At 42.8% G+C, this 26,090-nt stretch overlaps 2 protein-coding genes across 3 annotated transcripts in view; both read left to right on the forward strand.

The window, feature by feature from the left end:
- pik3cd (phosphatidylinositol-4,5-bisphosphate 3-kinase, catalytic subunit delta) overlaps positions 1 to 26,090 on the forward strand; it is a 206,798-nt gene that overhangs the window by 12,915 nt on the left and 167,793 nt on the right. For both annotated transcript variants that reach the window (XM_069918431.1, XM_069918432.1), the window contains exons 3-4: positions 12,479 to 12,610; positions 15,253 to 15,384. The gene's annotated coding sequence lies outside the window, so the exon portion shown is untranslated. The remainder of the gene's footprint in view (positions 1 to 12,478; positions 12,611 to 15,252; positions 15,385 to 26,090) is intronic.
- On the forward strand, positions 19,707 to 21,192 carry foxl2l (forkhead box L2-like). Its single transcript, XM_069918435.1, has one exon. The coding sequence runs from the start codon at positions 19,825 to 19,827 to the stop codon at positions 20,653 to 20,655; it is 831 nt and encodes a 276-aa protein (XP_069774536.1). The 5' UTR covers positions 19,707 to 19,824; the 3' UTR covers positions 20,656 to 21,192.

Here is a 26,090-nt window from a genome sequence, read left to right on the forward strand (position 1 = left end):
CAAAATATTGCCACCCAGCAATTCTTCCATTGGTGTTCAAACTCTGGATCAAATGTCCAGAGCTTGGAAAACAAGTCCAGTAACTACTGTCTCCAAAAAGAAATGATGGAATTTTAGCTGGTACTTAGGAAGTGAAAGTTGATGTCAGACTGGCAAAGCAGGGAATACTGCCTACCTGGCAAATAAATTTGAATAAAAACAAAAGATGGAAGCACTCAGCAGGTCAGCCAGCATCCATCCAGAGAACAGCAAAAATGTTTCAGGACAAAGACCCCTTTCTTTTTCTACAGATGCGACCTGACCTGCTGAGTGTTTTGGATATTACCTCCTTGTCTTGGGGCATTTTGAACTCAGGGCATTTGGTAGGTACAATCTGCTGCTGGGTATTATAAATAATGTTACTTTCAGTGGCATCATTTTAAGATGGTGTCTTTGAACTCACTGAAACCTGGGAGACAAGCTTCAGCCATTAACTGCTCAGAGGTTCCACTCTTTAAAGAGACCTTGACTGATTAACTTTATCCAGCTCTGTGCACTTCAATTTTTGATTTTTACACAACCGCTGTGTTCCGGAAAATTATTGTCATTTTCCTGGAATGCATGCTGTGTAAAAAGGTCGGAACGGGAATGAGGGTGCCAATATTTATGATACAATATTTTACCTCCTAGGCCCCTAGTAAATTTCCCAGAATACCTGCAGTCTAAAGTTAACTGCAGACACTCCATGAACAATGGGCTAATGAATAGCACGTATCAATGTTGCACATTGATGTCCCACCTCTTCTATTACCGCACTTCTAGTATGCTGTCGAAATTCACGTAAGGAAACGGAGATTTAGAGTTTTGGTCAATCGTGTGGACGACCAATTCTGAAACCTCTGACAATCTTCAAACCAGTAAAATCACACAAATTCTATCCAACAAAACATTGACTCAGAATCCCTTTTGTTTTGAACAAACTGCAGCAAACTCCCAACAATCTGCCAGCCAACTCTTCAGAGATCCAGTCAATTCAGGATCTGTTAATCTCAGCCAACTATTTAGGTAAATGATTTATTGTCATGTAATAAAACACAAATGTAATTGTGATAGTACAGATCTATCACCAATGTACATAGTGTATATAGTTACTGTATCTAGACTGTGCTTACAGCGATTGGCTGAGAGCTAAGCCACGCCTATTGTCTGGGCCTTAAAGGGTTGTGTCCCAAGCCAGGTCGGATCATTCCGGACTGGTCGGCCACCTGTGAAGAGCTCCGGTCTTTTGCTAATAAAAGCCTTGGTTTGGATCAACAAGTCTTTGGTTCTTTCGACGAGCTCTACAGTAATACTATACAAAATTGCCTTTAATCTGCCATAAGGGAGACAAGGGTTCGCCATGAGGATTAAACAGTGCCCATCATTGTCAGAGAAGCAAAAGAGAGCCTCCCCAGAGTGGCTGTGGATTCACCTCCAGTGCTACCACAGTTGCGCAAGACTCCAGTTCAAGCCATCGGCACCACGAGTCCAGATGCAAATCTCCAACGTGACAAGGAAGCCTTCAGCACCCAGAGCTATTTGGGAACGTTTCTGGACCTCAGCATTCTCTGGAATCCTGGTTCCATGAGCCAGTCTCCAGCAGCCCTCAGCCTGGTATGAATCCAGTCGCCAGGAGCCTGCAACCTTCAAGTCATTAACAGCCGCAGAGCCCCTTGCTGGACTGCTACAATCGTCAGGGTCCTTGGGGTCATCTCCTCTGCTTCTCCTTTTGAATGGGGTCCGAGTGGGGGAGTGTGGGTGGTGTAGTGTTCTCCCTGTTACTAGTACCCTGCGCCAGCCCACTGCTCCCCCAGAGTCTGCAACGCCTCAAGGCCACTACCAAACACAGACGTTACAGGATTTTAACACTGTTCACTCCTTTAACAGGACTTGTATAGAGCAGTCTGTAGTAGAACTGAACTGTAGAACCCTATAGGGGAGTGCAGTGTCTCTGCTCTCCCCGGGACCACAGCTCCATCATTGCCACTATTATTTTTCCAATTGTGCCATATTAACATTTGTTTTATTGTTACTGTATTCCAAATTGCTAACAGTCAATTTATGGAGAACTATTTCTTGTCTTTTCTCAATTCAAAAATAAATTTTTGTTCATGAGATATACAAAATATTTAATTTGTTCCCCCCACTGCTAAAATGAACTTTATTCACAATAAAATTATACACAAAGGAAAACATGCAAATCTAACCTCGTCCTAAGTTTCACATAGTCATTCCATTACTGAACATTGTATTGTTAACCCTCTAATTTGCTATCTATCATTATTGCCACTACTGTGGCCCCTTGTAGTTACTCCCCCTCTATAGTTTGGAGGATTTCTCTCTGGTCTCAGACCATTAATGCCCAATAGTGGAAAGATCCTTATCACATTGGCTGCAGCAAGCCTCGGTCATCCCTCAGCATGTACTTCCGCAGCCTGGAATGTACCAATTGGCAGCATTCCCTCACCAACAGCACACTGTGCTGGAAGATCAGCAGGTTTTGAGCAGACCAAAGGGTGTCTTCCACTGAGTTAATGATCTTCAACAGATCTGGATGTCTGTCTCTACGCGTGCCCCCGGGAACAGCTCATAAAGAGTCTGTTGCTGTGGGGGATGACACTTAGCAAATCTCCAGTCTTGCAGAGAGGAGTGCAACTTTCTCCTCCCCATCACAACTATCTTGAGGGCAAAATACATTGTGGCTAATATTCTGGTCATATAGGAAGGATCTGACCAGGAGGGCTCTCTTACCACCAGCCAGGCGATGTCCTGGTGATTGTTAATGAGCTCTGGTGATGAGGCATTCTACCAGATGACCTGGAAATCTGCTCAGGGAAGTACCTCACAGTATCATATAGGAACTCCATCGAGATCATCCTGGCTGGCTGTATCACAGAGTGGTACATATGCTGGATAGAAATGAATCAGAGATCAATCCACAGGACAATAAGTGTGGCAGAGAAGATCACTGAAGTCTCCCACCACCACCCCCCTCCCCCAACAATCGAAGTGATCTACCAAGATCATTGTCTGAAGAGAGCATACAAAATCATTGAAGACCCTTCCACCCTGCTCACAGCATCTTTCAGCTGCTCCTGTTGGGAAGAGATATAGGAGTACAAGAGCCAGCACCACCAGGCTGAGGAACAGCTTCTTCCCATGGGCAGTGAGAATGGTGAACAACCAAAGGAACTGCTCACACTAACCATCCGAGATTATAATTTGAACTAAACAATATTTATCATCTCAATATAATACTATACTTGTCCTGCAAATGTATTATTTCTCTGTATATGTGCTATGTCTGGTTGTGCATGTTTTTGCACTGAGTACTGGAGAACGCTGTTTTGTCAGGTTATACTTGTACAATCAGATAACAATAAACTGGACTATCCATTGAGTTCTTGTCTCTCAGGGTCTCCAAGATGTTCCATGCTGACCACTGTCTAGGATCGGCATGGTTGAAGGTGTTGTCTGGAAAACATTTTCCTGGTTGGGACATTGAGTGGCAACAGAGCCAGGCACATCCTTCATCACACCTGGGATAAGTAGAACCTTAGCACATTGTGGCACTTGGTGCCCTCGTACTTTGGCTGCACACACGTCTGGTGCAGCCACACACGAAGGTAGTCTTCTGGATGAGAGTCACGTTTCATATGACCTTGCCCCCATTGTCTGGTGACACCACATGACCACTCATCAGACTCTTTCCATTTTGGATCCCCAGGTGAACTGGAAGACTGCTCTGATGACCACTAGGGCATTGGTGCAGAGGAGGGGGCCACACCTGTGCCATGTCCAACAGTACCAAGGGTACCTCACACCTGATGACCAGATTATTCCTTCACTGAGAGGAAGCGTATGCCTGCAGACCCAATTTCTGGTGATTCTCCACAATCTACTATGACCAGCCTTTGTCGTGCTTTTTCCCCAAAATCAACTTTATCATAATAAATTGCAGTATATAAAAGTCGTGTTCAAAGTCATTTTAACATCCTTGTTCCATACATTCTCCAATTACTGTGACACCTTGTTACTCACCCATCTGTTGTTTGAAGGGCTTCCCCTTGGTCTCAGCCCCTCAATGCCCAACAACGGAAGGCTCTACCTTTTAAATCACTTACCTGTCCACAAGGCTCTGACCAGTGCAGCCATCTACACTACACCTATAATATAAAAGTTTCAATCAATTGCTGTGTTAACCACTGAAATTCCAGGGAATGCAGCTTATTTTTCAGTCAGTTGGGTTCAGGTACGATTGTGGTAAATCATACCGCCTTCTCTCTCAGGCCAATAGATTCTTTTTCAGAAACTGTGAATTGATTGGTTATAATTTTGAGCTTCACTTGCTCGAAGCATTCAAGAAATAGTTCCTGTAATTAACAAGATGAAAATAACTCCAGAGTTTGGAGTAATTTTTTCATTATATTTGGCAAGCCATGCAAGAATTGAATCACTTAAATATGTGTCATAAATTTGCTCACAAAAGGCAGGGATAATGTAATGAATTACTTGTAACAGGTCTTTGTTATTTTTTTTAGCTCCTGAAGAGAGACAGGCTGACTCCAAACTTTGATGATTATCTGAGTTTGAGTAGCTGCCAAGGTTTGATTTCTCCAGTATGTGGGTGGTGAACTTTGGGTAATGACAAGACATCTGAGATAGAAATGTTTAACTTTTTTTTTAAACTATCAAATGCTATTGAAACCCCAATTTCTTCCTTTATCTTTCAAAACTTTAATCATTTTCCAGCCAGTCCCTGTTTTGTGATGAACTTTCTGGCAAAATGTGTGAAACTGCAGGCTGCAATTCATGTTCTCGCAAAATTAGTTTCTAAGTTTCTCCCGATCATCACCTCTTCTGGAAGCCTCAGTGAGGGGTTGACACGGTTGGTGTAGCAGTTAGCACAATACTTCTACAGTGAATGTGGTCGGAACCAGGGCCTGAAAGGAGTTTGTACATTCTCCCCGTGTCTGCGTGGGTTTTCCCCCGGGACTCCATTTCCTCCCACTGTTCAAAACGTACCGGGGTGTTGGTTAATTGGGTGCAAATTGGGCGGCATGGACTCTTGGGCTGAAATGGCCTGTTACTGTGCTGTATGTATGCTGGAACAGGGACTGAGCTGGGTATCTGTAATGTCATTGCTTACAATTCAGGTTAGTGTCGGTGATGATGACTCTCACCTCCTCGTTAGATTCATCACATCAGAGAGGTCAACAACATGGACCCAGGCCCTTCAGCCACCACCAAGCTCGTCTCATTTGTCTGCATCAGTCCACATTCCTCTCAATGCACTTTAGTGTCATGGTTAATGTACCATTATTGCAGCAGCAGCGACCCAGGTTCGAATCCACTGTTGTCTGTCAACTGTTTGTACCTGTCCTGCTTGGGTTTGCTCTGGGTGCTCCAGTTTCCTCTCACCCTCCAAAACATAGATTAAGTGTGTGCAATTAGGCAGCACGTGGTTCATGGGCAAGAAGGGCCTTCTACGGTGCTGTGTAGTTTTTGAATTAAACCTTTCCTGTTCATGTAACTCGCTGAATAACAGTTAGAATTGTCCCCACCACCATCACTTCCTCTGGCAGCTTGTCTGAATACCCACCACTCTCTGTGTGAAGAAGGAACCCCATCAGGTCTCTTTTAAATCTTTCACCTTAAATCTTTGCCCTCTTGGTTTAGATTCACCTCCTTTGTAAAATGACCATTTGCCTCATCCATACCCCATAATATTTTATAAATGGGGTCCCACTCAGCCTCCGACACACTATGGAGAAAAGTCCCAGCCTCTCCTTATAATTCTGTTCTACCAGTCCCAGTAATATTCTCATGAATTTGCTCTGAATATGTTTCCAACAAAAATAAAAGTTTTTCTTAAGAAAAATAAGCAACATTGAAAATAAGATGAAATCTGCAAGGGACTTGAGTGCAGTGTTGCCTGCAGACATTTTTTACATATAAACTTTCCTGGACATTCTGGTGTGCTCTCAAGTTCCTCTTTTGCACAGACTTTCACTGTGGATGAATTTTGTTTCAGCCATGCAGTTAAGATATTGATTTAGAACTTATTTATGAAGAAGCAAAAGCATTTACTTGGTATGAAGTTTGAAACAAATTAAAAAAAATATTTTTGAAGAATCATAGTTAAGGTGGGGGAGCGGTGAACTGTGTCAATTCAGCCCTCAGTGGCAGAGTTTGGGCAGTGGAGCAAGGCTCTTTGTGGCAGCACAAGATCCAGGGCCCTCCAGGTGACCACATTCAATACAATTACAGACGGAACCATAGGAGTCAGAAGTTGACAGAAAAGAAAATTTAGGTTCAGCCACTTTGTGCAGACAGTGGGGAATGTATGTCAAAAATCATGAAGGGACACAGTAGAAGCTGATCCTATCAAAACCTTCATGGCAAAACTTGGAAAGGTTCCCAGCAAAATATGTAGTGGAGAGATGTTAGAGATTTTAGACTCTCTGTATATGATTTATTTTCTCCCTGAGCTTACGAGACAATGCTTGTACAGTTGGTTATACCATCATGTCTCAGACTGTTCTGTTATAATCCCTGGTTACATCTTTCCCTGCAAATACAGACCCACCAGGGAGAAGGGTAGAGGTGGGAGGGAGTAGCCATTGTTGTTTTCAACTTTGACTCCAGAACCCTAACACTGTAATGGTGCAAGATCAAGCATGGGCAAGGAAGCTTCCTCTTATCCACCTACCATCCACTCTCAGTAGAGGAATCAATGGTGTTTTGTGTTGAACAACATTTGGAAGAAGCACGGAAGGTAACAACAGCACAGAAGCTAGTCTGGATGTGTGTCTTTGATATTCATCGTCAAGAATGACCGGATAAATCTGGCACTAACCAAATTGGAGAAGTCCTGACGGCCTGGGACTGCGGCAGGTAGTGATTGAACTGGCATGAGGGATAAACCAACTTGAAAGCATAGGTAGAAGTAACACTGCCCGGTTCTTGTGGAGACCAGCTGCCATCTTCACATGGGAAGAAATGGTCATCAGTGATTTGGGTCTGCAGCTTTTGTTTTTCTGTGCTGAAGTATGACAGCTCAGTGCAGCCACTGCAAATATTCATTGGCAAAGACAGTCGTCTTGTTTTGCCACTGAGGGTCTGATCCCTGTGCAACAGCCTCTCAAACTCTTCATGGATGTATTGTTTAAGGAGGAAGCATGAATGGAGTTGATGCATTGCAAGAGAATTTATGGATTTGATGTACGTTGGTTGTAGATAAAGATGTCTTAATTTTTTGAAAATGTATTTTGAATGGGAAGGTCATCAATTTTCTCTGGGTGTTCATGTTTTGTCCAACATTCCAAAGATATACAGAGATAGTAGGTTAATTGGTCACATGGGTGGTGTGGGCCCTTGGTCTAAAAGGGCCTGTTCCTGTATTGCATTTCTAAATTGGTGAAAGATGTCCACTGGTCTTTTGAAAATATTTCTGGTCTAAAGTTGTCTTTGGCCAAAAGTTGCAGATGGGCACAGTCCAGGATTGGTCATCTTGGTCTACAAGAGTGCACGAAGAAAGGTTGCATTTGAACAGCCTGTCATCAGAGCATATTGACGGGATGTAACTTGTATAAAGATCCTCTAAGACTTTGCCCTTGAAATGCATGTGAAATAAAAAATTAATGCCATCCTGGAATAATATGGACACAACTGAAATGTTCTATCTTAGTTGATGCAATATGATGTAGAAGAAAGTGAAATTATTTACTTCTGTGCACAAAACTGAACAAGAGTATTTTTTAAGTAGTGAAAGAATGGGTCATGTTGATGTTCAAAGAAAATATGCAGGTGCATACAGTGATTAGATGCAGGAAGAACACTGATGCAGAATGAATGTTCCCAATGATGGGGAAGTCCTGAATGAAAGGTCACAGGAACAGGAGAAGGGGGAAGTCATTTTGTACTGAGATGAGGAGAAACATCTTCACTCAGAGAGTTGTGAACTTGTTGAAATCCCTACCCTGCCAAAAGTTGTTAAAGCCAGTTCATTATATATATTCAAAAAGGAATTGGATGGAACCTTGATTGTTAAAGGGATCAAGGAGAATGTAGAGAAAGCAGGAATGGGTGCTGAAGACATATGATCAGCCATGATGCTGTTGAATGGTGGTGCAGGCTCAAAGCTGAATGGCTGTCTTTTGTACCAATTTTTCTATGATTAGGAACAAATAAATACTGTTCCCACTCTGTTTAGATTTGCCTTTTACCACAGCAGTGGGCCAGGTATCAAATAACACTGAAACAGAATACAGGAAAGAGATTGAAAGTTGAGTGGCATGCTGCCAAAATAACAACCTTTCCATAAGATGAAGGAGATGATCACTGACTTCAAGAGAAGGGGCTGAGCCCACACCCCTTTCCACATTAATGGCGCTGAAGTCATAAGAGAAAACTTCAAGTTTTAAGAATAATTAAATGAGCTGACAAGAGGCAAGCATGTTGATACAAAGGTCAAGAAAGCACAGCGTTTCTATTAGAAACTAAAGAAGTTCAGCATGTCTCCCCATCTCTCGAAAGCTTCCTCAAGTCCACCATTGAAAGCAGTCCACCAGAGCTTGGGATGGGACCTGCTCTGCTCAAGATCGAAGAAGTTATGGAAGGTGGTGAATGCTGCTCAGAGCATAACAAAGTGATCTATTTTCTTGACTTACTAATCTACCAGCTATGTTATTCCCAATAACCTGCAAAAGGGATAGGTGAAACTACATGCTGCACTATGGATTCAGGATGTGTTTCAAATCCTCCAGTTATGATACCTCCGACTTGTTAAAGAAGCTGGCTGTCTTGTGTAGGATTATATTGCATTCCATGCCCTTTAATTTAACATTATTGCTGATAGTTTGTTCAAAGAGAGATGCAATATTTACTGGTTTGAATGCATGCATTAAGGCTTTACCTGCTTTTAATTTGTGATTACGGATATTGGAAGGTGTACTCAAATGATTTCATTTTGATTTTAGATGTGGGTTGCTGAAGAACTCACACACTGCAACAGCTTGGTCTTTTTATTTCTTTGATCGTCTGGTCTAATTGCTGGGTTGTGCATTAAAAAAAGTTAAGGGTGTTTAAAACAAGGTGGGGGTGGGGGAAAAAGAACCAAACCTTTCTTCCATCTCTAAAATTGTATCATAGAGTAAACAGAAAAAAATATTTTGGAAGCAGCTGACATGCAGTAAATATTTGCAACATTTGGACTGAAATTCATGAGGCTATGTTACACATCACTTTGATGACAGAAAATGCATTACCACTGCCCAAATAGTAGTGTAGAGGTGAGGGAAGGCATTAAAAGAGAAATTAGAAAAGCGTACAATAAGGGAACAGCTGTCATCATGGGAGACTTTAATTGGACTAGTCAAATTGGTAAAAATACAGAGGAGGAGGAATTCCTTGAATGTTCACGGGACGGTTATCTAGACCAATATGTCGAGGAACCAACTCGGGAGCAGGCCATTTTAGATTGGGTATTATGCAATGATAAGGGGCTAATCAGCAATCTTGTGTGAGGCCCTTTGGGTAGGAGCGATCACAATATGATCGAATTCTCACTCGACATGGAGAGTGATGAAATTAAAACCGAGACTAAGGTCCTGAATTTAAATAAAGGGAATTATGATGGTATGAGACGGGAGTTGAGTAAGATTGATTGGGTGGTGTTTATGGGGGAGTTGACTGTGGATAGACAATGGAAAGCATTCACAGATCTAATGGAGAAATTGCAAAAATCATTTATACCGGTTTGGCTTAAAAATAAACCAAAAAAGGTGACTCAACCGTGGATAACAAGGGAAATTAGAGACAGCATTGGGTCCAAAGAGAGAGCATATCAATTGGCCAAAAAAAGTACCGCAACCGAAGACTGGGAGCAGTCCAAGATGCAGCAAAGGAGGACAAAGGGATTAATCAAGAGAGCAAAAATAAATTACGAAAGTAAGCTTGCGGCAAATATAAAAACCGACTGCAAAAGCTTTTATAAATATGTCAAGAGGAAAAGATTGGTGAAATCCAGAGTAGGTCCTTTGCAGTCGGAATCAGGGGAATATATAATGGGGAATAAGGAAATGGCAGATCAATTAAATTCTTACTTTAGTTCTGTTTTTACAAGAGAGGATACACATAACCTCCCAAGGATGTTGGGAAACATAGAGACTAATGCAAGGGAGGAACTGAAAGAAATCAGTATCCCTAAGGACATGATCTTGGGGAAATTGATGGGATTGAAGGCAGATAAATCCCAAGGGCCTGATAATCTACATCCTAGGGTACTCAAGGAAGTGGCCATTCAGATAGCAGGTGCTTTAAGAATTATTTTCCAGAACTCAATAGACTCAGGATCAGTACCCATGGATTGGAGGGAAGCTAATGTTACCCCACTATTTAAAAAGGGGGGTAGAGAAAAAGCAGGGAATTATCGGCCTGTGAGCTTTACATCAGTAGTGGGCAAAATGATGGAATCCATTATTAAGGATGTAATAGCGGAGCATATGACTAGCAGAGAAGGGATCGGACGGAGTCAACATGGATTTACAAAAGGTAAATCGTGCTTGACAAATCTATTGGAATTCTTTGAGATGGTGACAGGTAAAATAGATGGGGGAGAGCCAGTGGATGTGGTGTACCTGGACTTCCAAAAGGCCTTCGATAAGGTCCCGCATAAATGACTGGCTTCCAAAATCAAGGCTCATGGGATTGGGGGCAAAGTATTGATGTGGATTGAGAACTGGCTGGCAGGTAGAAGACAGAGAGTTGGGATAAATGGCTCGTTTTCTGAGTGGCAGGCGGTGACCAGTGGGGTACCACAGGGATCTGTACTGGGACCCCAGCTGTTCACAATTTACATTAATGATCTGGATGAGGGGATTGGATGTAATATCTCCAAATTTGCAGATGACACTAAGCTAGGAGGGGTTGTGTGTACGGAAGAGGGGGTCAGGAAGCTCCAGTGTGATTTGGATAAATTGAGGGACTGGGCAGATACATGGCAAATGCACTACAATGTGGATAAATGTGAGGTTATCCACTTTGGTAATACAAACCGGTGGGCAGATTACTATTTGAATGGCAATAGATTAAGAGATGCGGAAGTGCAGAGAGACCTAGGGGTACTTGTACATCAGTCTCTGAAGGCGAGCATGCAGGTACAGCAGGCGGTTAAAAAGGCAAATGGTATGTTGGCCTTCATATCAAGAGGGTTTGAGTATAGGAACAAGGATACCTTACTGCAGCTGTACAGGGCCTTGGTGAGACCACACCTGGAGTATTGTGTGCAGTTTTGGTCACCTTATCTAAGGAAGGATGTTCTTGCAATGGAGGGACTGCAGAGGCGATTCACCAGGCTGATACCTGGAATGGCAGGAATGACTTATGAGGAAAGATTGCGCAAATTGGGATTGTACTCCCTGGAGTTTAGAAGATTGAGAGGGGATCTCATAGAGACATATAAAATTCTGGCAGGACTGGACAGAATGGATGCAGATGGGATGTTTCCAATGATGGGAAAATCCAGAACCCGGGGCCATGGTTTGAGGATAATAGGCAAACCATTTAGGACCGAGATGAGGAGGAATTTCTTTACCCAGAGGGTGGTGAATCTGTGGAATTCATTGCCACAGAGGGCAGTAGAGGCAGGTTCATTAAATATATTTAAGAGGGAATTAGATATATTTCTTCAGTATAAGGGTATTAAAGGTTACGGAGAGAAGGCGGGGACGGGGTACTGAACTTTAAGATCAGCCATGATCTCGTTGAATGGCGGTGCAGGCTCGAAGGGTCGAATGACCTACTCCTGCTCCTATCTTCTATGTTTCTATGTTTCTAACTCCTCAATTGCCTGACTTCATCTTTAGGCCAATTTGACATGTACCAAACAGGAGGTGGTGGAACTCAGAAATTGGACAGAGGAACTAATTTCTAAGTGCACGTAACCCAAAAGATGAATCTTGTTGTCCAGGTGCAAAACTTCTGATTTACCAGGATCATTAACCATCTCGATGAAGGGTCTCGATTCAAAACCTTGACTGACCATTTTTTCTCCATGGAGGCTGCCTAACCTGTTAAGTCCCTCCAGTTTTAAGGACAGTTTGACTTGCCTAAACAGGGAAGTACCTTTGGGCTGAAGGTACAAAAGCCTGATGTCCCACAATTATCCAAGGGCAGTTTCTTTTACCAACCTCTCAGGCTCTTGAACCTCCCCATACTAGCCTTGCCATCACACAAGACCACCAAAGATCTGTCTCCACTACTGACACAACACAATTTTTTGCATTACCAACTAGTTGTGAATATTGATTATTTTCTCTTCCTTTCTTATTTCATCATTTTTCTCTTTATCGTGTTTTAATTACATTTAATTTGTGTTAGCACATGTTATGCAACTGCAAAGCTATCACTACATTGTACTAATGTATATGACAATAAACTCTCATTCATTCATTCTTAGAAATCCGATTTCCTCCTTCATTCCTTCTCAATCTTACCCAGAAGTATCTACAGAGGAGAATCTTCATGAGAAAGATGGTTTCAGAGAGCCACTCACCATCATCACCTTCTCAAGGGTAATTCGGGATGGACGGTAAGTGCTGGGTCTGTCAGTCCTGTCCACATCCTACATGTTACCAGAAAAGGCCTGATCTAGTGTCTCTTTTCCCATTTATTATTTTGCTCGCAATTGTGCAAGTTAACCATTTTTCCCAGAACATCAGTTCTCAGTCGCAACTTCTGCCACTTACATTCTTTGTTTCAAAATGATTTGCAAATCATCTATTCACAAACGATATTCCAGTATCATTCGTAGAATATATAATTCATGTACCAGTAAATGTATTATTTAGAACATAGTTTTCCTTCTACATGGAGTTCACAGAGTAAGTTAAGAATGCTGAGTTGTTCTGTTTTACAATCACTGATTCAAAAAATTTCAGTATTAAATGTGCACATCCACAAACACAAGTTTGTGAACAATAAGGGACCGAACTTTTGTTGCTGTTTCCTGGTGCATTTTTAATTTACATCGGAAACATTTCATATAAATTTAGCATTAATTATGATGCATGCTTCACTATTGTATATCACAACAATTCACACCTTTGTAATTATTCTTCAAATTTACATGCTTAGCAGGTAAAATGCCTTTTCACCTCATCTTGCCAAGTCAAAGATTTTTTTAACGAATATATATTTGACTTTGAATCAATGTATAAATCTTCGACTTAAAAGATTATCTCAATGTAGAGTGTCATGAATGAGCAAAAGTTGTGCTGAATGATACAGCACAAAATAAGGTCATTCAGTCCATCTTGTTTTGTCTACCTCATGGCGTCATTAGCTTGCAGGACTGGGGACCAAGCATTGGGAGACTCAACTCCTGTCCATTTTCAGCCAATATGGACATGATGGGTTGGATGAATTCTTTCTGTACAAAAATTGCTGTGATTCTAGTAATTATTTTGCTCTGATGCGAGTTGAAGGAAGGTCAAAAGCAGGAACCTATCAAGCAAATAACCTAACGTCAGTCTTCAGAGAGGTTGGACAAGCATGTGTTCTTTTTCTGGAGTGATGGAGGCCAATGGGAGATCTGATAGATGATGAGAGGTGGATAGGATAGAAAATCTGTAGAATTTGTTGGCTTAGGTGTTTGTGGAGGCCAGGTCCTCGGGTGTATTTAAGGGAGAGATTGATAGGTTCTTGATAAGGGTAGAATCTTATTCCCAGGGTAAAAATATATGCTACAGAACATAAAGGGCAGAGGGGAAAAGTGTAAAAGCAATGTGTGGGGTGGGTTTTTCCCACTGGTTTCCTGGAACAGGTTGCTGAGGAATGGTGGAAGCAGATATAATAGTTGTGGCTTGAAGGTAGATACATGAATATTCAGAGAGTAGAAGGATATGGATCATGCGCAGGCAGAAGAGATTTGGATCAATTTGGCATTGCATTTGGCACAGACATCATGGTCAGATAGGCCGTTCCTGTGCTGTAGCATCTCTAATGGTCATTGGAAAAATTAAGGTTAAAGCAGGACATTTGGAAAATCTGAAGACAATGGAGCAGAGATGATGTGGTTTTATGAAAGACAAAATGTGCTAGGTTTCCTCGAGGACGTAACATGGGGTGGACAATGCGGAAGGATTTCCAGAATTGCCCATTAAGGCTTTTTTGCAAAGATAGGAGGTTTTAGGAGTGGCAATCAGAAATGAATGGGAGGTCAGTCCAATCAGTGCTGGGGTCTTCACAGTTCATCATCTGTATCGATGACTGTGATGAGAGACCAATGCCCTGCAGTCATATTTGTTGATAATGCGGTTGGTGGCTTGGCAAGTCATGAGGAGGTCACAAAGAGCCTGCAAAGGGATGTGAACAATCAGTGGGGAAGATGGTGGTGGATGGAGGACGGGATGGGAAAATGTGAGGTCATCCATTTTGGAAGCAAATATAAAGAAGCAAATTATTTTCAAGAGGAATAAGTCCGCAGCATGTTTCAGTCCAAAGGCATCTGGAAAAAAAATGGTTAGCATGCAGATACAGCAAGGAATTAAAAAAGGTCAGTGTAATGCTGGCCTTTCTTGTAAGGGGAATGAATGTTTTGGAAGTTAAACAAGAAAATCTGTAAGGCCGGGGTCGAGTGTAATACACAAATGTGCTGGAGAAACTCAGCAGTTCAAGCTGTTCAGGAAAGGAAGTTTTCATGTAACTTCACTGGTGTGACCAGACCTTTACAAATCTGTGTGAGACACAGAAGTTGCAGATGTGGTGATTGTAGTAAAAACACACAGAAATGCTGGAGGAACAGCATCCATTGGAGAAAAATATATATTACTGATATTGTGCCCTTCGCACAACGTCCATGGGAGGTAAAGATATATTATCAATGAGCCCTTAAAGGGCTCAGACCCGAAATGTCGATAATACATCTATCTCCTCTAGATGCTGAGACTGGCTGAGTTCCTCCAGCATTTCTGTGTGCTTTTACTGAAGAGATCTGTTCATATTTAAAATTGATCCAAAGATCTGTCTCCACTACTGACACGACACAATTTTTTGCATTACCAACTAGCTGTGAATATGGATTATTTTCTCTTCCTTTCTTATTTCATCATTTTTCTCTTTATCGTGTTTTAATTACATTTAATTTGTGTTAGCGCATGTTATGCAACTGCAAAGCTATCACTACATTGTACTAATGTATATGACAATAAACTCTCATTCATTCATTCTTAGAAATCCGATTTCCTCCTTCATTCCTTCTCAATCTTACCCAGAAGTATCTACAGAGGAGAATCTTCATGAGAAAGATGGTTTCAGAGAGCCACTCACCATCATCACCTTCTCAAGGGTAATTTGGGATGGACGGTAAGTGCTAGGTCTGTCAGTCCTGTCCACATCCTACATGTGAATAGAAAAGGCCTAATTGGAGGCTGGGCAAAGAAGGTTCACAGGATTGATTGTGAGGAGGAAGGAGTTGATGGTTGAAGAATGGATGAGCAGGCTGAGTCTGTGCTTACACTCATACAGAAGCAAGAGATGTGATTTTATTGAAACTGATCAGGTTCTGAGGGATATTGATCAGGTGAGTTTTGAGAGGCTGTGTCCCCAAGTAGGATAGGGGGTAGTTTTGACCAAGTTTCAGGATGAGGAATCTCCCTGAAACTTCAATTGTGCATCACAAGGAAATTATCTTGCAGATCATCATGGATCTTTTGTATTCTGTGTACCCAGAGAAGCTTGGAGGAGAGAATGAAAGGTTTAAAATGACAAAGGAGATGAGGGATGTGAGAAGAGAGCAGGGCAATGGTGTTGAGGCCAAGACTGGATTTTGCATGATCTCACTGAATGCTGAAGCAACCTCAAGGGTCTGACTGGCAATTCCTGTTTGTTGACATTGTTCTTGTGAGAATCCTGGTCAAAGTTGTCCCTCACACAGTTAGGGAGGAATGGCTTCCAATCAATTTGGGGCAAGGCAATAAATTGAAGGGATTTTAGAACATAGGACAGGACAGGAACAAGCCAAAACAACTCAAGCTCTGCTGCTTGCACTTGATGCATGTCATGGATATTCCTCCTCCAGCCCCCATCCCCTTCATATGAATGTTTCCATCTAGAAGCCTCTTCAATATACTTTTATACCTGGTGACCCATTCCAGGCACCCACCACTTTCTGAATAAAAAGAATTTGCCCCAAACATCTCCCTGAAATACATAACCTCTCTTATGTGATGCTTTTATCCTGAGGAAAAGATTCTGACTGTCCATCCCATCATGGTCTCTCATGAATTCATAAACCCGTATCAGGTCGTGATCCAGATTCCGCACATTCAGATACACATCCTGCTTCCCAGAATCTGTAAGCCTTCAAGTTTGTTTTTCAGAGTGATGTCAGGTAGGTTCTTATGAACGTGGTATTATCACCTTGCAATTTTTTGAGTTGACAGTGAAGCCTTTGCGAGTAACTCCATGGGAAACTGATTGCTTCAAATGATATTAACAGACTCCTCCCCCAAATTTATTTGTTCTTTCAGCTGCAACCTGAATAATATGTGTATGTCTGTGCATATAAATTATGTATACTGAGTAACTTGATTCAATAGTTGACAGCTTGAGAATTTAAAAACAATGTTCATGTAATCATCAGCGATTCCAGGAAGTTATAGCAAGCACTGAAATCAAGATACTGTGAAGGTGGAGAGAAGATGCCTATTATCCATCACACTGTAATTAACAACAGGTGCAGTCGCGCCTTCTGGAGACACTCAACATTCAGTCATAAGTAGGAATAGCTGTGCTGGTTGTCAAAAGTTTACAAAGTGATGGATGGACCACAGTTCTTGTCCTTCTGTCCCTGTTGATCTGAAGGAGGCAGAGTGTGTGTGGATGCCTTTTGCCCTTTTTTTGCAGGTAAGAAGTTCTTGAAATGCCAACTATGACTCTCACAAAAATTAAAGGTTTAATGCTTGAACTTGTCAGCTTGCTTCTGTTGAAATTAGAAATAGCTGTGAATTTACAAGCAAACTTGACCGCACTGTTGTTCCTTGAAGTACCACTTGAAGATGAAGTTGGGGCAAATAATGTTCCCTCTTTAAGGGTCAAGGTTCATGACAACCCTCTATTAATTTTCCACCAAGAGAAACATGTTTCCAAATATGCAAATCTCATGTCTCCTCTCATTTCCTCTCCATTATACAGCCCTGGAGCCATTGATATTTGAAACATCACTGTGGGTAAATTTAAAACACAAAAATCTATAGACATCATAGTTGAAGTAAAAACACAATGCTGGAGAAACTCAGCAGGTCAAACTGGGTTCTTTATATAGCAAAGTAAAAATACATAACCAACTTTTTGGGCTCGAGTTCTTCATTTAGCTTGCGTCCGAACAAAACAATTGGGGGTGGGGGGGGGCGGAAGGTGTGGTTGAAAAGGCATGAGATAAGAGATGGAGAAGGGAGGGAGGGGACAGCAGCAATCAAGGGGAGGAGGGATGGCTTGGTGGAGGAGAGCTGAAGAGGGGAGGAAAGAGGAGAGCAGGTTAGCAGAAAATGGAATAGTTGATGTTCATGCCATCTGGTTGGAGAATGCCCAAAGTGATGCTCCCTTTGTGGCCTTATCCACATCAGAGAGATTGGGCACAGATTGGGAGATCCATCCACACCAGTGATGGAGATCTCCCAGGAGCTAATTATTTCAGTTCTGTGTCGTACTCCCATACTCATGTCTGTCCATGGCCTTGTGCACTATCCCACCAAGACCACTTGCAAATCAGAGGAACAACACCTGATTTTCCATCTGGGCACTCTCCAGCCAGATGACATGAACATCTACTTTTCCGGTCTCTGCTAACCTGCCTCCTCCTCTTTCCCCCCCCCAACTTCACCCTCCCCCCCTTCCCTTCCCCTTTCCAGTTCTCCTCCCCCTTCCCTCCCTATTCACCCAACCATCTTTCCACCTCTTGATCACCGCAGTCCCCTCCCTCCCTTCTCCACCTATCACCTCCTGCCTTTGCAACTGCACCTCCCCCTGCCCCCCTCCCCACTCTTCAGTTTGACTGACACCCAAATGTCAGTTATGGATTTTTACCTTTGCTATAGAAAAGAACACTGTTTGATCTGCTGAGTTTCTCCAGCATTAAGTTTTCACTCCAGGTGAATATTGCATTGTCTATCCTTTTACATTTATTGTCTCTTTTTTTGGCACATTGAATGAACTTTACCAAGGACAATAGTATGAATTATCTTACCTACCTATGTGGCTACATCAAGAAAGAATTTTGGTGATTCTGTACATTGTACTTTAGATCAGACAATAAAATCTCATTTTATAATTGCCAAGGATGGAACTCCCAAGTGAAGACTGAAACCAATGTCTTTCGTGCAGGGAACTGATCAAAAATGTACGTGGAGCTTTATGGCCTTCTTTGAAAGATCCTGGTGTCCAAGTTATTTTAACCCATTGCACATGAACCACACAATGGATTTGACTGAGCCAGTGATAGCCCAGTGGTCCAAGGCAAATGAAGACCTCGATCTGTTGCATGGAGAAATCACAGACTGTACTAGAAAATGGGGGCAGAAAGCCATTCAGCCCTCTGAGTCTGCTCTGCCATGCAATGAGATCAGGCCTTCAAAGAAAGTAAAAAACAGTGCTGGAGAAATCCAGCAGGTCAAACTTTATATAGTTCAGATCCATAACCAATGTTTTGGACATGAACCCTTCATCAAGGAATGGAAAAATGTGGCAGGCCACCAAACAAAAGGGAAACGGGGAGGAACATGGTTCCTAAAGCAGGAGGTAATGGGTGGGAGAGGGAGAGTGGGCACAACAGCAAACAGGGGGAGGGGGATAGTTCTGTGGATGGTTGGGGAACGGGGGTGGAGGAAAGGAGTTGCCTCCCTTGCTTTCTCCACCCTGTTCAGCACTCATGTGCCACATCCCTCCAGATCTCCTCCCCAAGCTTTTCCTCCTTTTGAATCGCTCTTCACGCCCCCTTCCCCATTCTCCTCACCTCCTCTCTCCCCGCTCCTGTCAGCATCAGATTCAGAATTTATTGTCCTGAACAAGTCCCAGCATCACAGTGCAAACCATCTGACAAAAATAAATGAAAATAGTGTACGAAAAGTCAAAGTAAAGCGTAGTTTTTGGTTCAATGATCATTCACTCTTCCCACCTTCTCGCCGACCACTCTCCCCACCCCCACTGGCTTAACCCAGAACCTTTCTAAGCCGTCGCATCAAGACGACCATTCACCCCAGGACTATTCCAGTGCCGCTCCCTGGACCGGCGTCTGAGCTCCGCCGGGGTGAACGCTCTGTGGTCGGACCTGCCGGGAACAGTCACGCTGGTCATTTAGCCCGAAGCTCTGCGAATGGTGAGGGGTGAGAAAGAAACCGACCACACGTGAACCTTAAAACTTCACTGGAATCCCCGGCAATCACCGTGTTTGGCGATGGAAATGGCTCAAGGCTGTTGGATGTCTTAAGAATGGGCTCTCCGGGAAGTTTGTCCACCCGAGTCAGGTGCTGACAGTAAAAATCACTTCTCTGAAGCTCGATCCATTTAAACTGGTCCGATACTCATGGCCTTTACTGTTGATAGCAACGAGATCTCAACTGTGGGTGAATCTGACCCCGGAGTTACCCTGAGAGAATATCACAATTGGTCATATTTAAATCAGCGCTCCACCACTGAGAGAAGAGTGGGAGGAGAGAAGACTTCGCCCGGGATCCAGAGTTGCCAGAACGGGGCTGGATTGCCAAGGCAGGGCCACTGCTCCGGATTCCTCTACCTTCAAGCCAAGCCATGGAGAGGTTTCAGGAGAAGGAGACCTTCGAAACGGAAGCCACCAGCGACGCGTCGAGCGTCCAGGACGAGTCGGTCTTGGTCAAGGTTGGGGACACGGAGTCCATGGAGAAAGGCGACCCCTCGCAAAAGCCACCCTACTCCTACGTGGCTTTGATCGCGATGGCAATCAAGGAGAGTCAAGGGAAGAGGCTCACTCTCAACGGCATCTATCAGTACATTGTCACCAAGTTCCCTTACTATGAAAAAAACAAGAAAGGCTGGCAGAACAGCATCAGGCACAACTTGAGTCTGAACGAGTGTTTTGTGAAAGTTCCCAGAGAAGGTGGCGGAGAGAGGAAGGGTAATTATTGGACCTTGGATCCTGCTTTCGAAGATATGTTTGACAAAGGGAACTACAGGAGGAGGAGGAGGGTGAAGCGGCCCTACAGACCATCTTCATCTCCGTTCCTGCCCGGCAAACCCTGCGTGAATTACTCGGACCCATTTTATTACCAGCCCCCTAAGTATCTGCAGCCGCCCTTCGGCACGAATTCCTGGCCCATGGGACAAGGTGGGTCAAATTCGTCCGTCACCTATCATCAGTCCTGCCAAGCGGGCAATGGCAGCGTCAGCCCCGTGCCAATAAATGGACTGACCTCGTCTTACAGCGCCTACCCCCGAATGCAAAGCCTACCTTTAGTGCCGGCTCCGGCCAGCACCTACAATCAACAACTGAGCCCCGCAGCGAGCAGCGGTTATCAACTGTCATGTGCCCGGCAACCCGAGATGCCCGTCGTTCACTGTTCCTATTGGGAATATGGACCAATGTCCGGCAGAATGGATATATAACCTTCCCAGACATTAAAAATGCTGGCGGTGGTAAGACATTTTCTTTGAAAGTGCCAAAAAAAAACTTGAATTGTTTTTCTGGTTTGCAAACTTTGGTACATTTGTTGGAGAGAGAGAGAGGGGGGTGGGGGGAAGCACTAAATGGACTGGACGCTCCACCAAAGACAAATCCAAGGCCGGGGCTGAGCCTGGATTATAAAAGGATTTAGTACCAATATAAAGTCAAAGTGTTTCAGCCAAAAGGCGGACTATTTAAAAAAAAAACACGGGCGTTTGTTATTTCAAATTGTTACAGGGTTTATTTGTCTAAACAATGCTTAAAATGGTTGTTTTCTTGTTCTTTCGTATGTGAGTCAAGACGTTCTACTTTTGGAAAAGCAAAATGTTGTACAAGAAGTTTTCTTTTGAAAGAAAACGATCCAATGTTTGAAATAGTTATCGAAGTTCTAACGAATGAAGGTTTTGGACCAATATCAAGTGTCGTCAAGGAGAGCACTTTTGTATATATTTTTGTTAAAATAAATGTTTTGTTGAGAATCCGAGTGTGAATCTTTTTGCGGTTGAAGGCAGCAGCCAGCGAACTGGAGAACTTGTCGCTGCTTCCTTTATTGAACAGACAACCTGCGTTTCCGAAAGCACTCAGTTCATTGGATTTAAACCATTTCTCCACTCAAAAAAAATCGACAATTTAAGGTTTTTGTTCCAGTGAATACTAAAAATGGGTGAACCATTTTGTTCACAGGTCGAAAATAATCAAGCAGAAAGAATTTGTAATCGGTTTTCTCTTGTTTACTATTAACAGAGATGTCGCATAGCGGGATGGGTGGTGGGAGCGAGAAATTCTAACACTCATTCACCCGGGGACAGTGGAAACGTGCAAGGGTTTGACGGACAGGTAACTGAAGGAAACGCTGAACATATTCAGAACGAGTATGAGAGTTTATGCACAAGTACAACGAATCGAAATCAAACAGCATCTGTCGTGGGAATTGCTGGTTTTGGACGAAGACATTTCATGAAACAGGGGGAAAAAAAACACCAACATTCAGGGATCTGGCAAGATCCGTGGTGAGAATTTATGGCCAGAGTCTGAGTCCTCTCTGTTCTTCGGTTCAGTAACGAAGACCAGTAAAGAGTTCAAAGACGTTTTTAAAAGGACAAAAATCAAATTTTCAAAAATGTCACTTTCAGCAATGGATAGTCTGTCAATAATTGGATTGATCGGGGGAATATGTTAAGCTGTTTGTGGGGACAAGACCACCAATGGAACAGAACTATAAACGCGAGAACGCGTATTGACTTTAGTATTTTCAATGAATGTCATGGGAAAAAGTTAAAAGGTGTCACGATTAATTCTGCGTTTGTTTTTTTCTGTTCAAGGACTTATTTATTTCAACTATTTTGATATGAGGAGGTGGTTGTTGTGAGGCACCGGGGAACGTTTCCTTTGCTCTCCCTTTTTTTTGCTGGCGACACCGGAGATCACGGCAGTCGAAATGTCCCTTCAAAAGACTTTAAATAGCTTTACAGTGCTCGCGTTAGCTTAAAGATTAAAGGGTGTCTCACTGAGATTCGGAAGCTCCTGTATTAAATACTTTACGTCTCGTCAAAGAATTATCACGAGCAAACAAAAGTATAATCCAGTATCATTCCGAAGGTGAGCTCTCACACCCCGATTGGTTTTCTGAGTGTATGAGGAAGACCTGGATTTGGTTTGAACCGCGATGCCATTGTTGTGCCTAACGCTGCATCCACGATTCATTTCTCCAAAGAGCTCGGTCCAGGTCAATCTGGACGTCAGGGAGGGCGTGGAAGAATTGATTGGCGACCTCCTATTCTCACGTCTGCTCTGTCTGGGTGTGTTTCGTCTGCAAATTGTTGACTGGCCAGGTGCGAAAGGGCCAGCCGACCATAACAAGCCATCTTGACGGCAGTACTTTTCTGGGCGACCTTTGTCAGATATTCCGTCCTGCTGACTTTATTCGCACCTGTGCGTTGGATTGTGTCAACAACTCCTCAACGTGCGCTGCCAGTTCAATCCCTTGGCTCAGTGACTTGATCCAGAAACAAACGTGGAGTTCGTATTTATTGCTTTAACTTCGTAAAACAATTTCACCATGCAAATTGTTTTTACATTTAACATTGTTTAAACCTTGTGTAAATGATATCAAAATCAATCGATATCCACATGTGAAGGGTATTAAGGATGATTTCACTTTGGGATGAAAGAATAAACATTGTAATCCTTAATTTCAGGCAAGCAATTTTATTAGTAATAGCTGGAGGTGATAATGCTGCCTTCTCCAAAGACGCGGCGACATCGGTGCCCTTGTGAATGTTCTGGGTGGTTTGTTTGCTTTGACGCTTCAGTTCAACGCCAAGGATTTTCAAAAGTCCCAGCTCAAAATGACACAACTTGAATTCTTCACGCCAATTTCTCTACTCGTCTCAAGAAGTTGCCAACTTCGGGAGCAAAGCGAAGATTTTCCAAAAAAAAATAGTGTGCATTTCCAAATATACCCGAGAACGCCATCATTCAAGCCCGCGTCCAGACCTGGCATGACTGAGCGTTTTGGATCATTTATCCCTATCCACATTTAAAATTATCTGCATTGAGGCTCACCCGCCTCAGGACTGAGGTGTTTCGGTTCAATTAGTGTTAGAGTTTATTGACATATAAATAAGTACAGTTTTTGTGAACAATGTAGCCCAAAATATCTTGCATTCATTCTGGGGAGGTAATCACTTTCGCTTTCTCCTTTTTATAATTCAGCAACAGGGCAGAATTTGTGACGATGCATATTTATCGATGAATGCTGGAGAAACTCAGCAGGTCAGTGTCCTTTATAGGTCAAGGTACATCACCAACGTTTCGGGTTTGAGCCCTTCATCAAGGTTTTTTTTAAAAAAATCTTTGCTCCATAAAGGACGCTGTTTGACCTGCTGAGTTTCTCCAGCGTTGTGTTTTCACTTCAAGCACAGTGTTTGCAGACTTCAGTGTTTTACTTGTCTCTATTGACGAAAATCGATGAAACTTTTCCACGTCCCTGGCTTCGGTTTGAGTATTCTGCACCCCCCCCCCCCCTCCCCGTGCACGGTGGCGTTTCTGGCCTCCAATTCTCAACACACAACCAACCAGCCACCCCGACTGTTAAACTTCTCAAGTTCAACCAAGGTGCTTTGATTTCAGATTTTTACAATAATTTTTCAATCCCAAATCCAGGTGTAAATGGAGCAAATCCCAGTCCTCATAATATTGATGAAGGGTTCAAGCCAAAAACGTTGGCTATGTATCTATCTTCGAAATTTGACCTGCTCAGTTACCCCAGCATTTTTTTTCTCCATTCATGGTGTCCGCAGATTTTTGTGTTTTTAAATCCCAGATGTTTGCTATTTAACTGGCTCCAATATTCGCGGGACTGAGGGAGCGATTTTAAGATGCAAGATTCATTCATTGTCAAGCAGGTTATTAAATTCCAAGACCATTTGAGTGCATGAGATTTCATTGTGATTGCAGTATGAAGGGCGTTTCAGTTGGTCGCTGTTCTCTGGACATTAGCAGTTGAACTCGGTGTTATTTTTCCCTCTCTCGTCACAGTTGTAATAAATGTCTCGATGTCGATCCAGGTGGACGATTTGTAAATCAAATCGGAGTTTCAAGCTGACTAAAAACCTGAGGATTTCAGAAAAATCTTGAGGAATGTCTTGGTTGGATTTGAAAGGTTCAAAATTGAGATTTACTCCATGCTTTCGTGGGGGCTCTCGTTTCCCTGACACATTGGGCAGGCTTGCTTTGCTCTTTCCAAGTCGTGACGTTTGGTGGGTATTCTTCATAACGGACGGAGCCACCAATTAATGCCAGGGGAATTCCTTTTAATTAATTTCTTAGCCACAGATAGAAAAAGTTTAAGATGTTTTCGTTGAAGCGTTTGGATGTTTTCATGTCAATTTGCGACGCAACTATGAAACTCTTCGAATTGGCCGGCTCGCATTTTCTCTCTTTCGATGTATGTTGGATTTGTTGAAGGAGCAGTTTACAATTCTTTAATATGAATGTTTCAGCAGGTTTTGTCTTACCGATTTGGTTCTGACACCGGTGGAACTTGAGCGCAATGTCAAACCCCCCCCACCTTTCCCTCCCCCCTCGCATTGGTCCAAAATCAGACGCTTGTTCAGGGTTAATACATTTAAAAACGATATTATTAGAGACATTTGAAAGTGGCAAGGATGTCGGGACCACAAGAATCGATTCGTACCATCGGCAACCATTCTTTCGGCGGGTCTGGTCTAGTGACGAATAGAACCGTTTACTCCCAATACAAAATGTACCCCCTCTTGGGCAAATCGTTTTAAATAACGAACATTTTAAGCGAGATAATGCGGGAAGTTCTCTAAAAGTTCTCTAAAAGTTCGAGGTTTGTTTTCCTGATTTGAATGCGGCTCTGTTCATCAGCAGATCAGACAGACAGTGTATTTAAATAACTGCCCGTGAATAGTCCTGATGCAAAGGATATTTCAAAGGAAGATAGAACACTGAAAGTTAGACATACAGCACGGTTACAGACTGCCCAATTACACCCCATCAACCTATAACCCTCCCCCCCCCCACCCACAAAAAACCACGCAGACACGGGGAGAACGTGCAAACTCCTGACAGACAGCACGGGATTAGAATCCGGGTCCCCATCACTGGGGCTGGAAAGTCGTTCCGCCACCCGGGCCTCCCGCCCTTTTGTTCTAAATTCTATCGTTCATTTCAGAATGTGTATAATTTTAGGAAAAATAATCATTCCGATTTCATTCTCGTCCTAAATGTGTCCCTTAAATCGAAACATTACACAAGGGACCATGTAGGATTGTGATTGCCCATGGGCTCAGCATTCGCACATGAAGCAAGAATACTGGAATTAGTAAATCAAGTCGGGTTACTTTAATCGATCGATCACATTGCAGATTGGAGCAGTAGGACGGAGATGAATAACTATTTTGCAGAAGAATATTACAAGGTTTTATTGTTAAAATGCGATTTTAAAAAAAAGTCAATTGAAATAACGACGGCGACTTCAATCAAATCGGACCAGTTTGAGCCTTTTTGATTCAGGGTCTGAATTTATTCAATTCAAAACTCACCAGGTCAACCAGTGTCTTTATACATCACCACCGTTTCAGGCTTAAACCCTTCGGGTTCGGGAGCCTGACTACATCTTATTCATACTTTGATGAAGGTTTTGTATCTTGTATAAAGTTGACCTGCTGAGTTTCTCCAGCGTTGTCCTTTTACTTTAACCACAGTGTCGACACACTTTCATGTTTTACATCCCAAATATTGGCAGACTTTTCGGTCTACTGCAAAACTCCGTGAAATCTCTTCCAAGCATGCCTACCCTGAAGAAGTTCTCCTTCGCTCCCCGGAGGGAGTTCTGCAAGAGTCTCGA

This window comes from Narcine bancroftii, chromosome 2 (assembly GCF_036971445.1).
Source record: "Narcine bancroftii isolate sNarBan1 chromosome 2, sNarBan1.hap1, whole genome shotgun sequence".
NCBI classification, from domain to species: Eukaryota; Metazoa; Chordata; class Chondrichthyes; order Torpediniformes; family Narcinidae; genus Narcine; species Narcine bancroftii.

Bases quoted from the DNA above. Each gene is read 5' to 3' on its own strand.
- foxl2l (XM_069918435.1), top strand. From the start codon at position 19,825: ATGGAGAGGTTTCAGGAGAAGGAGACCTTCGAAACGGAAGCCACCAGC.